Genomic DNA, 18,732 nt, shown 5'->3' on the forward strand with positions numbered 1-18,732 from the left:
ACTGCCAAAGCAACTACATTTCCATGGAAACAAGCAGAAGGTACGAGTCATGTGTGTGGCGATGCCAGGCCACTCGCTGTAAAGACGCGCTTTTTAAATCAAAAAATATATATATGCTATTGATTATGCCTTAGTTTTGGCTAAAGTGAGGGCTTTAAATAATACATGGACTAAATCAAAAATTGGTTGACCAAGACACCATTGACCGAAGAACTAAAGGACAAAAGATCTAAAGAATCTTAGTTAATATTATGGCAATCCATCATCAGAAATGTGCTAAAACGTGCCTGTAAATCCCCTGGCACAAACAGCCAATGGACCATAAATTTCACCACAACTCCAGAAATGTAAATCACGTCACACACATCACGCCCTTAAAAGGTTTACACTGCAAGAGATTCTAAACTTTTCAACATGAATCTCTCACCTCGACTTCCATATCATCCCCGCCCCGTCCACCATACATTTCTGCCTGGTCATCAGAACATGAGTTACTCCCCTTTAACTGAAAGACTTTTGATGATGACCGTTTCCGATGCCAATGCTCCGCTCTCCTCCGCGTCTGGCCCCGCTCCACCGTCAGGAGCCGCCCTCTGCAGTGCACCAGCCTCATATTTTTAAGTGATCGCTGACATTATTTATGAAGCCAATGAAAAATAAAGTCTGCATCGCTGTAGATTAAAAAAAAAAAAAAAAAAAAAAAAAAGGGGTCTTATTATTCATCTGCAGGAGTCAGCAGACCGGCCTTTTCCAGCTTCAGCTTCCTCTAGAACATGACCAGAGGCCCGCTTTGGTAGAGAGGTGTTTGATAGAAAAGAGAAGCGTTCAGAGTGAAGCGTTGGAGATGCTTTTGGCTCTGATGTAGGAATGCATTCACAAACTGGCCGTGTGTTGCTCTGCGGCTGGTGTTCTGGACGTCTGCGCAGGTTTGTGGATTGCCTCCTCGGAGCGGTTCCTAAACTAATGTGCACGACTGTTTTTGGAGTCAATTCCAACAACAAAGGGGTCATTTTCTTCCAGAACACCGAGTACCACCTGTGCCACAACACGCAGTAAAGTATTATGACGTATTCAGTGGCGAAATTGATGACTTAATTTTGCCACTGTTTAAATCAAGAAACTGTTCCAGTTTCTTGATTTACTTACTGCTCGTTACATCCAAGTCTTTCCATCCCCGTCTGTGCTTAGTCTTGTTCTAGACAATGTGACATGTTGAATTTTGTTCCTTCATCTCTGCTTATGTTGTCCGTCTTCAGGTGATCCTGCAGCGTCCGCACTTTTGCCTTCAGCAGTCCAGAAAAGGGCTGTTTTTGTTTGATGTCTTTCGTCCTTTTCATTATGACCACAGGCATGTCTTCTTAGCAGCATCTGATGAGGAGATTTTTCTTAGAGATGGCCAAAAGATACTTAGAATCCTCCTCAAACATATGAAAATCTTTTTTTTTGTTAAGATCAGTTTTATTACAAATACATTATGCCCATTTGCTGCAAATTATAGCAATGAATCAACATATAACATATAAAACTCATTGCATACTAACCGTGATCCTGTCAAGCAGTGAGGCCACGAATGCTAATGCTAATGCTAATGCTAATACCGCTAAGACCAAGGAAAACTATTGCTTTGTCTATATGTTGCTCGCCGATGTCAACAACAATACATCTGAGCCTCCTTCACTGCTGCTGGGGTGAATAACCACTACAATTGTGTGTGTTTTAAGAATCATAATATTTATCTCTTTTACATGACTTGATCTGATTATAATCGCTCACGCCTGCACCAGAACACCAACAGCTCCAAACCACAAATTGCAAAGTGCAGGTTCTGCGTCAGGAAAACTCCATAATCGGACAAAACATGTTTACATTCATTTTAAACAGCCAATTACAGCCGCGCTCACTCTAATTCCCATTTCTCTCATTACGTATAAACCGCCCTCCATAAACCGCCTTCGTGAAGAGGTGTTTCGGAAGTAAACAACCAAATCATTATTAGGACCTGGACTCATGAACATGCTGAGCGTATCATGAATGTAAATACAGAATTACAGTCTTGATTGTGGCGTCTGTTCCTGTTTAGGGCTGTTGCCTGGAAACGGCCCTAAATCACATTGTTCCACATGTGGTGCGTCTCCTCAGTGTTTGACCCGGTTCAGGCTGTAAACAGCAGAACGCTCCATGGCCTCATTGTTCCCTCATTATTACTGACAGCAACCAACCACTTGAGCGATGGCGACGGCTCATCCAAAATTAACCCGGCTCCACCGTGTTTACCCGGGGGGAGGGGCCACATCCTGACATCTGTGGAGCACCTGTCTGCACCCTGCACCCTGCACATGAGCCCTGCCAGAGCACACACACACACACACACACACACAACACACACACACACACACAACACACTCACACACACACACACACATCACACACACTCACACACACACTCACACACACACACACACATCACACAGACACACACATCACACACTCACACACACACACACACTCACACACACACACACACACACACACATCACACAGACACACACATCACACACACTCACACACACACACACACATCACACACACTCACACACACACACACACTCACACACATCACACAGACACACACATCACACACACACACACTCACACACACACACACACTCTCACACACACACACACACACACACACACAACACACTCACACACACACAGACACACACATCACACACACTCACACACACACATCACACAGACACACACATCACACAAACACAACACACTCACACACACACACACACACTCACACACACACTCACACACACACACACACACACACACACATCACACAAACACAACACACTCACACACATCACTCACACACAGACACACACACACACACACACACACTCACACACACACTCACACACACACACACATCACACAGACACACACATCACACACACACACACATCACACAGACACACACACACACACACACATCACACACACACACATCACACAACACACTCACACACACACATCACACAGACACTCACACACACACACACATCACTCACACACACACACACACTCACACACACACATCACACACACACACATCACACAACACACTCACACACACACATCACACAGACACTCACACACACACACACATCACACACACACAACACACTCACACACATCACTCACACACATCACACACACACACACACACACACACTCACACACACACTCACACACACATCACACAGACACACACATCACACACACACACACATCACACAGACACACACACACACACACATCACACACACACACATCACACAACACACACACACATCACACAGACACTCACACACACATCACACACACACACACACACACACACACTCACACACACACACACATCACACAGACACACACATCACACACACACACACATCACACAGACACACACACACACACACATCACACACACACACAACACACTCACACACACACATCACACAGACACTCACACACACACACACATCACTCACACACACACACACACTCACTCACACACACACATCATACACACTCACACAAACACACACGCTGCTGCTGCTGCTGCTGCTGCTGGTGCTGCTGCTGCTGCTGCTGGTGCTGGTGCTGCTGCTGCTGCTGCTGCTGCTACTGCAGCAGCATGAACAATTATGGAGAAAGTTATTATTATTATTTTTTTTTACACAGATTTTACAAACGAGTGCCAGTAGAATGTAATTGTCATTGCATAATTGGGTTGTTAAAAGTCAGAAAAACGGAAATGAATCAATGGTAAAACTGGTATCAAAACTAGATACTCATTTGAACAAGTATTTTTTTTAAATAGCATGAATAGGACAAAATGTGCCTTTCCTGAACTGTTTCTAGTTTAACTTTATCAGAATTAGAATATGATCACAAGGCTTAATGAAGTCTTGATCTTGAATCATCATCAAGTCATTGTGGTTTTGGTATCGAGAATCAATTATATAACATAGTATTGGAATTGAGTGTGAAATGTAAGTATCATGACAACACAATCGCATAACAACATGAAAACACAAGCGAGTGCAATATCAAAAGTGCAAGTGCTAGAATCACATGTAATGACAATACAATTACACGAGGATTAAAACAAGCTCACAGTTCATTGTCTGTAGGATTGTATTCGACTAAAGACATTTTTGATTGACCCAAAATTAACCCTTTTTTTTGAGTGGCAGGACACTATTTTGTTGTTGAAAAGATGCTGCGGCAGATCCACCAAAACATGATCAAATCTAACAAAGAGGTGTAAATAATGTCTGCGTCACTGTCTGGGCCTTTGGATTTTGCCGTAGTGGTTGTTTTGTGCCTTTTCTGGTTTCTAGGTTTGCTTATTACACTAAAATGGCAAATCATTACATTAAATAAATAAGAGAAATACCTCAAATGTGATTATTTTTTCAGGCACATGTGGCCTTCCCTCAAGGTTGAAAATGAATGGATTCATGGACTAAAGGGGGCGTGGCAGTGGCAAAGGTTCTGAAAATGGTCAGAATCTCACCTATAAACTATTAAGTACTTAAAGAAGTACTTCAAAACATCCATCCATCCATCCATTTTCTACCGCTTGTTCCCTTTCGGGGTCGCGGGTGACTGGAGCCTATCCCAGTGACTTCGGGCCTTAGGCGGGGTACACCCTGGACAGTGGCCAACTTGTCGCAGGGCCAACACAGAGACATAGACATTACAGACAGTTCACGCTCACATTCATTCACTAGGGCCAATTTAGAGTCACCAATTTTACCTAACACATGCATGTGTTTGGACGGTGGGAGGAAGCCGGAGAACCCGGAGAGAACCCACGGTAACACGAGGAGAACATGCAATCTCCAAAACAGCATCAACATAAGTGAAAATCAGACCTCATCACTGAAATTCCAGGAAACACTCCACACTTTTTCTTTTCTGCTGTTGTGCATAATATTGACCGATTAATCGACTACATCACCTGAAAATTAAAGCACTACATTTCTGACAGTTTGCTGAATGTCTCTCTCTGCTCATCGCTCTCTTTCACGCTTACATCCGTCCATTAAATCTCACTGGCCCAAATATTTCATCAGACGCAGATGTGATCGCCAAACTTTTTACTAAAGTGAGAGTACCATATTCTCCATATACTACCATATACTCAAGTAGAAGTATTTGTGGAAACTGTACGAGTCACTGTCCATCTGCAATTTAAGGGCAATGCACAAAACTCAACTACACTTTTATATTGTCAAATAATAAAGTAAAGTACCACCCACCAAACCTTATGGCAAAGTCAGTAGAAATCGTGTGTAGTTTGGGGGTGCAGTATTTGGGATGACTAACAAGTCTTTCTGATGTTAGACGGGATTTGTGGGGTTAATCTTACTGCAGTTACATGGAGTCAAAAGGATCAAACATTTAGAAAATATTGTTGTTTTGATATCATGTACATTGGGGAAAATAAGTATTTGAACACCTTACGATTTTGCAAGTTGTCCCACTTATAAATGATGGGTCTATTTTTTGTATCGTAGGTGCATTTCCACTGAGACAGAATCTAAAAAAAAATATGAAAACATCTGGAAATCGCAGAGGGTTCAAATACTTATTTTCTTCACTGGAACTTCACCATCAAAAACAGGAATCTCAGTTTAGAAAATTTGTCACAATTTTTCCTTTTTTTAAATTGTATTATTATCTTCTGCACATTATAAGTAAGAGTATAGTTGAGGATATTTGCTCAAGAAGGGATGGAATAATAATTGGATTGCAGTCGAATGGATTTTGCTTTTGAAAACACGCTACGCAAAGAGTGAATTGCAGATCTTAGGGGGAAAAAACTGTTTTTGCAAATCATCTCCTCAAACAGCCCAGTTTTTCTGAGTCCAGACGACTACAACTGAATCATCCCAGTTGATGGAATATCTTGGACCAATTTTGTGCCATACTCTGTCTTAATTCACATTTCTTCTTTTCCAAAAATATGTCATAACATTCAAACTATATCAAATTTGTCGTCATTTTAGTGCAATCAAAATTACTCTACTTAATGTATAGCTTTGCTCATGCTCTGCACCCGTGAGCCCCCCCCAGTGAGCCCCCCCCTGCTCTCAGCCTGCTCCACATGCAGTGAGCCCCCCCCCTGCTCTCAGCCTGCTCCACATGCAGTGAGCCCCCCCCTGCTCACAGCCTGCTGCACATGCAGTGAGCCCCCCCCTGCTCACAGCCTGCTCCACATGCAGTGAGCCCCCCCCCTGCTCTCAGCCTGCTCCACATGCAGTGAGCCCCCCTGCTCTCAGCCTGCTGCACATGCAGTGAGCCCCCCCCCTGCTCTCAGCCTGCTCCACATGCAGTGAGCCCCCCTGCTCTCAGCCTGCTCCACATGCAGTGAGCCCCCCCCCTGCTCTCAGCCTGCTGCACATGCAGTGAGCCCCCCCCTGCTCACAGCCTGCTGCACATGCAGTGAGCCCCCCCCTGCTCTCAGCCTGCTGCACATGCAGTTATCCCCTCCTGCTCACAGCCTGCTGCACATGCAGTGAGCCCCCCCCCCGCTCTCAGCCTGCTGCACATGCAGTGAGCCCCCCCCCTGCTCACAGCCTGCTGCACATGCAGTGAGCCCCCCCTGCTCACAGCCTGCTGCACATGCAGTGAGCCCCCCCCTGCTCTCAGCCTGCTGCACATGCAGTTATCCCCTCCTGCTCACAGCCTGCTCCACATGCAGTGAGCCCCCCCCCTGCTCACAGCCTGCTGCACATGCAGTGAGCCCCCCCCCTGCTCTCAGCCTGCTGCACATGCAGTTAGCCCCTCCTGCTCACAGCCTGCTGCACATGCAGTGAGCCCCCCCCCTGCTCTCAGCCTGCTGCACATGCAGTGAGCCCCTCCTGCTCACAGCCTGCTCCACATGCAGTGAGCCCCCCCCTGCTTTCAGCCTGCTCCACATGCAGCAGAGCGCGTCCCACTAACCTCCCTGCCTAACCTTATCAGTGCGCTCTTTTTTTCTTGAACTCAAAGGGAGAGAGGGGAGCGAGGAGAGGTGGCCTGGCCTTCATCAGCCTTCGCCGCCCGCTCGGAAGTGATTCAGAGCCGTGGCGTGTGTGCAGGAGGTCACCCGGCCCTTTCATGTGGGCCCGTTGCATAATGCTATCAGAGAGCCCAACTATTTACATTACAGAGAGAGGACAGAGAGAGTTAAGGCCAGTGCAGGCTGCAGTGTGGCCAGTAGAGACTCATGTTGCGTAACCCTTGACCAAATCTCTCTGTTTATCAGGGACACTTCATAAACACTTTGACCAGGACAAAAAAAGAAAGTCTGCACAATCACGTTCTCCTTTCGCCGCTATATATTGTTGAAAAATGTCATATTGGGACATTTGGAACTATGTCCACAGGACTGACCTTATAAAGGACTTATGGAACATGGAAGAAAATAAAATCACATTTGGACTCGACGTTGGACAAACTGGGTATTTTTATTTGTACTTATTTTGTTCTCTCTAGTTTCACCCTGTTTGTTTTTGCTTTTTTATGTTTTAAATGTTGAAAAAAAGAATAACAAATATCATAGTTGAATTCAGCTAAAAAAATATAACATAATATTGTGCTGCCATTTTGATTGAATTAACTTAATTTTGGTTTCATTTTTCAATATCTCAGTTTGAGCATCTACACTTCTCATTATGTTTAATACAACACAAACTTAAAGGTTCAGTTTACAGCACGTTAAGGTGAGATGAATGTCTTCTTACGCAACATTTGTTACATTATATAATCACAGTTTTGCTTAAAAAGACACGTGGGGACAGAAGTGGGCTGTTGTCATTGGCTGGATTCTTCAAATGCCTAGAGAGTGCAAAGGAAGTGCACAAGTTGAGAGCTGCTGACACGGAGCAGTTTATGGTGGAATATTCTTACAGTCAACAAAAAAAGCCCTTTTTTATTAGATAAGCAGGTCTAAACATGCACAATCATGGATCTATTCAAATATCTGGATATTGCAGTCTAAAGCCCATCTTGAGTTGGACAGTGGCCAGTTTATTGGTTCAGCAGTGACAAATGAACACATTTTCCCCATGGAGAGAAATGTAAAGACAAACTGCTTGTTTTTGGCTGACAAACCTGTTTATTTTCATATCATGAACTTTTTCTCTGTGGAAAATCTCAAAACTGCTTTTTAATCTTAAGATTCGGCTCATTCTGCAAGAAATATGGATCGATAACTGTGGAACGACGTGGGAAATCCAACATATGAACTGTTGTACTGACTTACCATGATTACATTTTTAATTAACTGTTGTATTTATAACAACCTTTTGTCAATGACTTTGCTTTACATTTCCCTGTGAGGACAATAACATAGGATTAGTATTTATTCCATATCAGAATACTCATACTGGTACTTTCAGTTGTAATTCCAGTAATGGCCAGCAGGGGTAACATTAGTGAGAGTAGTAGCAGTGTAGCCGTAGTGGAAGTATTGCAGTGCTATCACTTCAGTACAGATGACTTTAGAGTACTTCCTTGAACACATTCATCAACATTATATTTCACAGAAGAAATAAATAAATAGCCCTTTCTCCACACGGTCACACTTAAGCATTGGCTGACCACACAGGCCCATGTGAAGTAGCCAGTGGCTGACAGCTGAGCGTGTCTGTGTCCTGTCCCAGATAACGGCCGTGTGCAGAGAGGCGGCGCTGCTGGCCCTACAGGAGGACATCAAAGCCCAGAGCGTCCAGGCCAGGCATTTGGAGCAGGCCCTGATCACCGTGAGGCCCCGCATCCCCGACTCCCTCATCCAATCGTACGTCAGATATCAGCAGAGGCACAGCGGAGGTCTGGCCCTCTTCTGACCACGCCGTCGCCACACGCAGCGGTCATGTGAGCAACAGGGAGTGTCTCAGTCTCTTTTCTAATAATATGTCTATGATGAATAAACGGTTTGAGTTTCCACATTTGGATTCATTGTGTTTCATTTGAGCAAAGACAATTCATGTGTTACTAATATTATACATATTTGAGGTTATAAATCCCTTGAAGTTAACCAAGTTTGTCATGTGCAGATGCTGTGAAAAAGAAACAACATTATCAGTGGGAAACAGTTTGTAAAGCAGTGTATTAAATGCATTATTTTCACACAGACTCTGCTTTACACATAGGGATGTGACAATATACAAATATAATGTTATATTATCACTATATTAATTTCATGGTACAATATTACAATAATCTTTTCACATTAAAGTATTTATTGTGCTATTGTGGAACAGAATTGTAGAAATCGAAAAGTCCTTTTTAAAATGCCTTGACAAGCCTCTAGTACAAACCATTACTGTCATATTCAAAATCATAAAAATTTGAAAGTGCTAAAATTGGAAATTGGAGCAAAGATCATGATTTGATATATTGTGATATATTATAATTGTGACAATGACAGTGACGATGTATTGATAAAATTATGAATTGATTTATATTTAGTTGCATTCTACATTAAATCAACAGTCTTACATGACGTTTTTATTTATTTTATCTGATATTTCTATTATATTACTTGATAGCTTATGTATAATTGAGCATTATTCAACAAGTGCGCGGTGCGTCGCGTGCGCGGTGCGTCGCGTGCGCGGTGCGTCGCGTGCGCGGTGCGTCGCGTGCGCGGTGCGTCGCGTGCGCGGTGCGTCGCGTGCGCGGTGCGCCATATGGAGAGCAGGCCGGGTAGCCGTTACTGCAGGACGCACAGCAGCAGGACGTCCCACCTCACGTGCGTCCCACCCAATGGAAAATGAGTTCATTACAGTCCTGGTGAGGCACTTCCGACCGCAGCGCGAGGGCCCCGGTGGCCATCTGTCGCCCCGGGACACTCCACCACCGGCCGGCCCCCGCGTGCGGCCGCAGAAGCGCGTTTGGGAGAGTTTCCCCTTCTCGCCCTGTTAAGTGCACTCAGGCCGCTGTTGTGCGCCTCTTCTCAGGCATGTGTGACCCGGAATGGCACCGGGGTCACGCAGCTATTGATTTTTACATTTGAATGGAATAAATTGACTTTGTATTGAACTTCCTTTTCTCATGGATCCGGATGTAGCGCATCCGCGACACCAATCAAAGCAGACAGTCAGGAACAGAGGGGAGGAGGGGTCCGCGGGGCCGGGGGGGAAGGGGCCCCTGATGCGGGCTGCTCTGCTGTTAAGGTAGTCCGGATTACCAAAGACTGTCTCTGTCCCTACAGCCTTCAACTGTGCACTGAGCTCAACTTTAATACACAGTAACGCAGTAGTAGTAGTAGTAGTAGTAGTAGCAGTAGTGTTAGTAGTGCGCATCATAGTATATACTGCTTATAGCTCATGGACACATAGCAATGCCTCCAGTTTACACACGCATTAGTATTATTATTAAAGACTATTATGTGTAGGCTGTACCACAATTCAATATTTCATGCTCTCATCTTCTTTGCAAACGCGATTTACAACTTAATCAATAATAACAATGACTGTTTTCTTTGTCATTTTAGAATACATTAAACTATTTGCTTTCATATTTAACTTTATTATACTTTTCATTGTGCGTAATTGTTCTGACATAAACAGATTTAAGATAAGAAGACTTTTAATGAGCAAATAGCATGAATAACAGTTGTTTTTCTATTCCGTTGTAACAGGCCTATAGTTTTGTGAGACGTTATTAACCATGCAGACAAAGTATTTATTATTATAAAAGTTGCATCGACTGTGTTTATTATGACTGCATTTGGAAGAAAACGTATAAACCTGTGCATAAAACCATAACAGTAACTATATATAATGTTGTTGTTGTTTTATGGCGGTATAAAACAGACTAAAAGCACTTTAAAGTGACACTCTCAGAGAATAAACACAGAATTTGCGTTGCGTCACGAGCTTTATAACGTTTTTTGTTACACTTCACATTCATGAGGGGGGCTGGGGGCCCTCAGCGGCGGAAGCGGGGGGGCGTCCCAGTCCCGGGTCCACCTTAACTGTGCACACTTCCCTCTGGCCGGCCTTCCACATCTGCCCAATGAATCAGGAGCGGATGCGATGTATCCTTTTTCAGTGCGGTGAATGGCCAATGGGAGCGGCCTCTGGAGCAAACACTGAGCTGCGCGTCTCATTCATTCAGTGCTCAAGAGGCGCGCGGAGACGGACGGAGCGCGCGCGAGACCCGGAGACAGAAGCCGTGACGCACCCGGTACAGAGCAGCGCGCACGGGACCAAAAAGCCCTGGATATATATCTGCTGTTTGTGTGCGACGTGGAACCGGGACCGGACGTGACCCCGCGAACGCCTCTCATAGACTTTGGTTTGATTTAAACGTGGATATACGCGCGGCGCTGTCCCGGGACACGCAGAGACACACGCGCGCGCGAGAGAGAGAACTTTACCGCAAGTGTCCCAGCAGAAGGAATAATACAGGAATAAACTCTGGTCGCACTGGATTTACAGGCTGTGATGTTATAAGATGTTATAACAGTCGCTGCGCTTCTATGGAATTTCGTGAGCAGTTGTTTTGATGGATTCCACTATATGGATGGTTGCATATAGGTACGTATCACACTCACCCCGCGGCACCCGCTTTATCCCGCGACCTAAAGTGCAACGCGACGCTGTAAATGTTCACTTCCCCGTTCAGCAGCTTTACACGGTTCGGTATGAGGGGCCCGGGGTCCATCGTGAGTCGGGGTAAAATAACGCGTCTTTCGTGCGTGAGTCCGCGGCTCCTCAGGCACAAACACCCCTCCCCCACGCGCCTTGTTTTCATTCATAAGTTTTTCGCAGTCTGTTTAGATGCGTCCTCCTCAGTCCGCGGGGAGGGCCTCGGGGCACGTTTTAAGGGGCCAAAACTAGAGTAACGCGGACGTCTAAAGCTGCGCGCGTCACGTAACGCGCTGGAACGTTTTTTTTTTTTTTTTGAAGAGCGTAACAAATAAACTTAATATCTCACGTGCACTTGGTTTGCCATGAGAGACTATTCACTTGATCTAAGACTGTTCTGGAGCTTCAGAACCGCGCGTACTAAACCTTATCTTTCTGTGGCGTAAATAAAGTGGAGTTTGTGTTTAAAGTGCAGGTTTGAGCCTGGATCTGGTCGGAACTCGCTCTGACCTCAGTTCTTCTGCTCCACTTTTGTCCCGTTTCCCTCAAAGCCTTTCGGGGCAGTAATAGAATACTAAGTGAGGCAGCTCATTTAGTTCCTTTGGATCGTGTCCTCATTTCGTCGCCGCAGTGCATTTAAATGTTAACTAGTCATACAAATGGAAATGAGCAGGGGAAGCATTTGTAGGTCCTTGTGAAGTTTAGATTGTGCGTATTGGGAGGAAGGTACAAGAAGTCTTGTTAATCGTCAACGTTTTTTTCCGGAGTCCGTCACTTAGAGGGATCAAGAGTGACATGTTGTCACGCTGAGGACGTGAGGCTAAACTTACACTGGACATGAAGCAGGTGCAGCAGTCTCTTCTTGTCCTTGTGGAGACTCTAAATGTCTGATTCTAGTTGAGCAGAACGTCCTCTGCAGCAGCAGCTTCGCTCTGTATCAGCTGTGCCATGTTTAGTCTCTCTCTGACTTGTCCCTCTGCCTTTGTCCCGGCTCTTGCCCCCCTCTGCAGGTTTTCCGATGCATGCCAAGTCCACGGTGAATGTCGGAAGTGGTGATACCCCCAGATGGAGCTCCAAAGTCAACATGGCCCGGGTGGTTCATTAGTGGTGATCCAGCAGCCTTCTCTCGAGAGCCGCCAGAGGTCGGATTACGAGCGGGAGTTCCAGCACGCTGCCATTCTCTCTCTGGACCAAATCAAGGCCATCCGCTCCAGCAATGAGTACACAGAAGGACCCTCGGTGGGCCGGAGGCCCCCTGCTCCCCGCACGGTCCCCCGGCCCAAGCAGGACAAGGAGGAGAGGACTCACGAGGTCATCCTCATCAACAACAACTATGAGCATCGGCACCCTGGAGGCATGGGGCCTCGGGCCCCGGGCCTCAGCCGCTCCACCAGCACAGGAAGCGCTGCCAGCTCAGGGAGCACGGGCAGTGCCTCTTCAGAGCAGGGACTTCTGGCCTGTTCACCTCCCAGTCGGCCCCCCATGAGCATACCCCACAGAGTGCAACTGCCCGTCCGGACTCAGCCCAAACCTAAGGCCCCCTTACAAGGACCCAAATTCCAGCAGCCTCCACTTGAGGCCCCACTAAAGCCTCCAACCAAGGGCAAGTCGGACATGTTAGTTCCTGTGGCGGCCGGACACCAGTTCATCTGTGAGCGCTGTGGGAAGTGTAAGTGCAACGAGTGCACGGCCCCTCGGACTCTGCCCTCGTGTTTGGCCTGTAATGGTCAGTGTCTGTGCTCTGCAGAGAGCGCTCTGGAGCACGGCACCTGCATGTGCTTGGTCAAGGGCCTGTTCTACCACTGCTCCAATGACGACGAGGGGGACTCTTGTGCGGACCACCCTTGCTCTCTGTCCCACTCCCACTGCTGCTCGCGCTTCTTGTGCATGGGATTAATGTCGGTACTCTTCCCCTGTTTGTTGTGCTACCCTCCGGTGAAGGGCCTTCTGAAGGCGTGTCAGGGCTGCTACGACCGGGTGCAGCGCCCGGGCTGTCGATGCAAGAACTCTAACACTGTCTACTGCAAACTGGACAGCTGGCCACACTGCCCGGGGAAGCCCTCCTGATGGTTCTGTGTGACACGGATCTAAGACAATAATAATGATAGTCACAAATTAATGTTTATCAAACATTTAAGCACCTCCCACCGGCCTTCCCTCTGCACTGTGGAACCTACGGAGCTATAGCAAAGGAGTAAAAACCACTCTTTTTTTCTGGATCAGGACCATGTTTTTACAGACCAGTGTTTGCCTTAACTCTTTCTATGTCTGTCATCAGTTCCTCATTAACACTATTTTTATATATCAAGCATTTTTCTTCCGTTTTTAGGTAGGCGGTCTCTTCTGGGCCCTGGTGCCCAGCGGTGACGGCCTCTCACCAAATCTGTGAAGGACGATCTATTATAGGGCAATTATGTAGCTGTACCTGGTATTCATAGCGCACAGGTATGTTGGATTATGGCTGCCATGTTTATTCTGTGGTTCCGTGTTTCATTTATCAAAGCACATCCATCTCATAGTATTTGGCCGACATCTGGATATGTTTCTCTTCCTCCACAAACTTCACTCTTTGGCATTCTCCCATGGTTTTGTTTTCTGTTTGTGTTCAACTGTAATGCTCAAAATCCATAAGAGGAATTCTGGCTATTTTTTTTTAAAAGAGAGAAAATGTCTGTTAAAACATTTTTTAGTTGTTGTAAAAAATATTTATTATGTGAAGCTCTATTATTTTATGATATTTATTGCAAGAGACAGTCTTAAATTTACTCATGTCTGAATATAACAATATCAAATACTTACTGAAAAATTAAAGGGTGGCACAAAAGAAAACTATGTTAACTTTAATGCAGAAAATATATTAATTAATGAAAACATAGCCTTGTGTCTGTCATGATTTGGTCCTGTTTCGATGCACGATGAAGAGTTTGCTGCTCACAGTAGAAACAGCTTGAAACCCCCCGACTGTTTACATTCTTCGAGCGCCTCTTCGCTGCCGTTCTCGTGGCTAACGTCGAAAACCAAACAATACAGGTCATTGCCGCGATTAGCCCCAAAGCTGCTACCGTCAACAGAGCCTCTACATTTCCACGCTCACAGGAAGTAACTCTCGTCCCCCCCTCGTCCGGCCCCCTCCCCACTTCAGCTGCCAACGAGTCACCGCAGAACTATGCACTGTAGTTTATTCCCTGGGCTTTAAACGCAGCGAGATTGGGATGTTCCCAAACTCCCAAATGGTCTCCACATTGAGCGCCTTGAGAAGAGCAGAGCGGCCATTATGAGTGGAGCTGGGGCCACATTATGAGTGGAGCCCGGGGCCACCTGTTCAAAGATAATAAACTCGAGGGCAATCAATGCGAGGGCTTTATTTTTTACGGCACAGTTCCTGCACTAAAGCCAACAGCCCCCCTGGACCTGCCGTGACCCACACCCCTCCATTTGGTCGCCTCTGTTTTGTCACCAAATTTATCACATGACCCCAAACGTATCCAGTCCCCCCTCCTCCTTCCCCCTCCCTGTCCCAGAGCAAGAGGGCCCCCAGGGTGTATGACATCATCACTTTGAAAGTTTGTTGGTCAGGGGCGCAAATGCCAACAGTTGGGGGAAACACAAACAAGGAGCAGGAAACTCGCCGTGGGGACAAAAGGAAAGGAACATAGTGCGGCTTAGGGGCCTTGGAAAAGCTGCAGCGTTAGCATGAAAACAAAACAACCGTGTGGCTTTAATCAGCGACATGTGACTGCGCCGCGAGCCTCAGGTGATGCTAGCAACGGGCCTTTGATTCCACAAGGTTTGCTAAACAAGAACTTAGAATCCCGTTAGTTAGTTAGAGCGGCGGCGCGCGCTAGCAGGAGGCTGTTAAAAAAAAATCTGTACAATTTTGGTTTAGTCTAAATATTTGAAAGGCATTGTGTGGAACTTTCCGAGAATCATTGTTATTAATGACACAGATGTCCTTAAAGTAAACTGCAGTTGCTCACGCTCATATGTTTTATTAGCAGATGTCTTTGAGGTATTCTGGGAGGCTGTGGTTCAGGCTAATGCTAGGGTCTGAGCTGGTGCTAGCTTGTGCGCTCGGAACTGATGGAACCGTTACAGCAGAAGGTGGTTTGGAGGGTGAACGCTTCGAAAACAACCTCAACTCCATTTTCTGGCATTTAAAAGCAGTTTGCGTGTTTACTCTCTTAACTGTGTGCTACTTTTCACAAGATAAGATAATTATGTTATGTACTAGTGTCTGCTCAGGCCTAATTCTATCCAGGGACTATAGTGGAAGGGACTGTCTGACCAGAGCAGACGTCCACTGGAGACATTAAGTCAGTTTATTACACTGGCTAATGTCTCATTTGCATGTGCATATTGTTAGCGTCGCAAATAGCATTTAGCATTTGTTTAAAAAAAGAAAAATAACCAACGTTAAACTTGGTTTCTTTGTAGCTGCAGACACGTACATGCAGGTTATTTGTGTTACTTACTTTGACTAGACAAGTTACTAGTTACAATGCTAAACCTGCATCTGAACTTCAGAGCCGACAGGAACATGCAGCAGCAAAACTTAATCACAGAAAATTAGATTTTAGCCTTCGGGTTCAGATCCCTGCCAGCCTTGGTTCAAACTTCTATTCCTGATCTATATTGTTTCCTCCTGATCTATGTCGTCTTCAGCGCTGCTCACAATACTTAACAGTCGGTAACAATCGATGACAAACAAAAGTATCAATTGGATTAAAGTAAGGCAAATATAATAATCAGAAATGTTGTACATACATTTAACAACAGGAACACGTGTCAACAAAAGTGACCATTGTGCTAACGTTCTCCCCTGTGCTCGCTACACGCCGCACGCCATGTTCCAGATTGTCCGCAGTTTGCATGTAATGAAGCGTTCCTCCAAATGGAGCCGCTGTACTTTAACGTGCATTTCTTTCCTTCTGTGTGGATGGAATGCACCTCTGTCGGCCTCTATAACGCCGAGTGGATTAACGATTCATCAATTTCCCTGCTCGCGTTTTCAGAGCTGCAATCTGAGCTTCTGGAGGATAGAGCAATAGGAGGCCTCCTTTTTCCAGGTTTTGCTATAGTTTCCTTGTGCAGTCGAACGGGGCGGGACGCAGAAGGTAGATCTACCGTAAGTATAAAGACATGAAGATAGTGTTTACTTCTCCTACATCTGCAAGGTCTGTAACACGTCCCTAAAGTCTGACTCCAAGAATGCCTTCAATCACCCTTTTGACAGCTCTCTCCAGCCCGTGAGGTGCCTGTGCGTCACATTTTACTCACCGTGGGACCACCGCCGAAACCTGAGTCACTATTAAGTAATAGCTGGGTATAATCGCTCACCTCCTCCTCTTTGGACTTGTTTCAGACTAAATTTAGCCGCTGCACACGCCCACGTAATGCTTTCTGGGGTTGTCGAACTTGGATGGCCCCCAAGTACTGTGTACATTCACAGGTAGGTACAGGAGTACTTTCATTTCACCCCTAAAACAGACTTTCGTAATACATGTTTCAATATAAAACAGAGATGACTTTATGTACCATTTATAGACCTGGTGTAATTATGAAAGTCCAAATTGTAAAGTTTAAGTTACTCATCTACAGTTTGTCCTATAGCTTTGGATACTTGAACACCCACATCTCTATTGTGGTAAAGAGCAAACTATTTAATCCATCTAAGTTTGAGCACACAATAGAGTCGGGACAATAGCACTGTCAAAACAATCTCCAATTCTCCAAAAATAGTCCTCTCTTACATTTGACTCCGATCGTTTCAATGTTATTGGAACACGCAGATGTGATTTGAGCAGATGTGTCTTGCTTTCAGCCATGTTTCAGATCCCTGGCCAGCGTGCACCATTTACACACATTTTAAAGCTCAACCTGCCTATAATTATACTGCATTTTTAACAATTCCTTAGTGTAATTGCTACCTTCCATTTTTGCACTTGTTTCGGGATAAATTTAGCCAGTCCACACGCCCACGTAATGCTATTTGGAGTAGTCAGCTTTGTCTGTGACGCGGTCCAACTGTAGGTCGTTTTTCTCTTTTTCCCCGGATGGTCATGTGAGTAAACGGTGGAACCTCCTGCCCACGCGTCCACATAAAGTCCAGTCCACTAAGCCCGGGCCTAAATCCACTATAAACAGACATCTTCCTACAGGACATTAGTCAATGCTCTGGACTCTGCTTCCTGCCTCCGCCGCTGCATCTGGTTTCCATTATTTCCGCGCATGGCATATAAATAGAAATTAGCAATCAGGGAAAAGTGGGGGAGGTGGAGTTTGGAGCGGAGCAGCGTTTTTGGGACTCGCGGAGATGACCCAAAGTTTGTGGAGCTTAGATTCCCGTGATAAGTTGAAGTATTGTCAGAACTCATATTTATGAAAGATCATCTAAAGTGGAAAATAATTCATTGGATTCAGAATTAGATTTGTTAAAATGACCAAGAAGCAACAGAAATAATACAACTGTAAGATCAATTATCAGCTTGATAAGAAACAAAATATAATCAAATTTTGAAGTTATCTTAACTTAATTGTTCATATTTTTCCTATTCTATACATTTAAAATAACATTATCACACCATTTTAAAGGTGCACTATGTAACTTTTCAAGAGAAAGGTTTGCTTTTTGCTTGTCTCCCGGTGGCGTTACAGGTCAGATCTGTGGAGAGTCGGCGATGTTCACAGTAAGAATTCATGCTCTACACTGTATTTTTGAGCAATAAAAACACAAAATGTAATAAATATAAGATAAATAAGTTTAATTCCACACTGCAGAACATTCCATACAAAGCAGTAGCATCATCATTGAGACGAGCAGGTGGCGGGACGTCCCATGATGCAGTGCCATTTGTTCTATGTAATAAAGTAAAAGCTGTTTTAGTACAGATTATTGTAAAAGCATTTATTGAGACCACATCACTTTCTCTGAATCATAAATCAGTTATAGTGACTTTAATGGGGATGGCATCTCACATTTATATATAAATGATAATAAATGTATGATAAAACATTATCCACCTGGCGCCATTAAATGTCTATTCCATCACTAAAAAAAAAAAAA

General features: G+C 45.1%; 2 protein-coding genes across 2 annotated transcripts in view; both read left to right on the plus strand.

Annotated features, from left to right (window-relative positions):
* The window catches only part of afg2a (AFG2 AAA ATPase homolog A), a 174,629-nt gene extending 165,616 nt beyond the window's left edge, over window positions 1-9,013 (plus strand). Inside the window, exon 17 of the mRNA XM_072435001.1 lies at window positions 8,736-9,013. Within this exon, the coding sequence (XP_072291102.1) occupies window positions 8,736-8,918 (183 nt within the window). The 3' untranslated portion in view covers window positions 8,919-9,013. The remainder of the gene's footprint in view (window positions 1-8,735) is intronic.
* A 2,417-nt stretch (window positions 9,014-11,430) lies between these two features.
* Window positions 11,431-14,544, plus strand: spry1 (sprouty homolog 1, antagonist of FGF signaling (Drosophila)). The gene is made up of 2 exons (XM_072435036.1): window positions 11,431-11,618; window positions 12,680-14,544. The coding sequence occupies exon 2, from the start codon at window positions 12,735-12,737 to the stop codon at window positions 13,734-13,736; it is 1,002 nt and encodes a 333-aa protein (XP_072291137.1). The 5' UTR covers window positions 11,431-11,618; window positions 12,680-12,734; the 3' UTR covers window positions 13,737-14,544.
* Window positions 14,545-18,732: the final 4,188 nt, after the last annotated feature.

This window comes from Eucyclogobius newberryi, unplaced genomic scaffold, assembly GCF_026437365.1.
Source record: "Eucyclogobius newberryi isolate DKJ021-1_F unplaced genomic scaffold, fEucNew1.0.hap1 SCAF_11, whole genome shotgun sequence".
Lineage (NCBI taxonomy): Eukaryota > Metazoa > Chordata > Actinopteri > Gobiiformes > Gobiidae > Eucyclogobius > Eucyclogobius newberryi.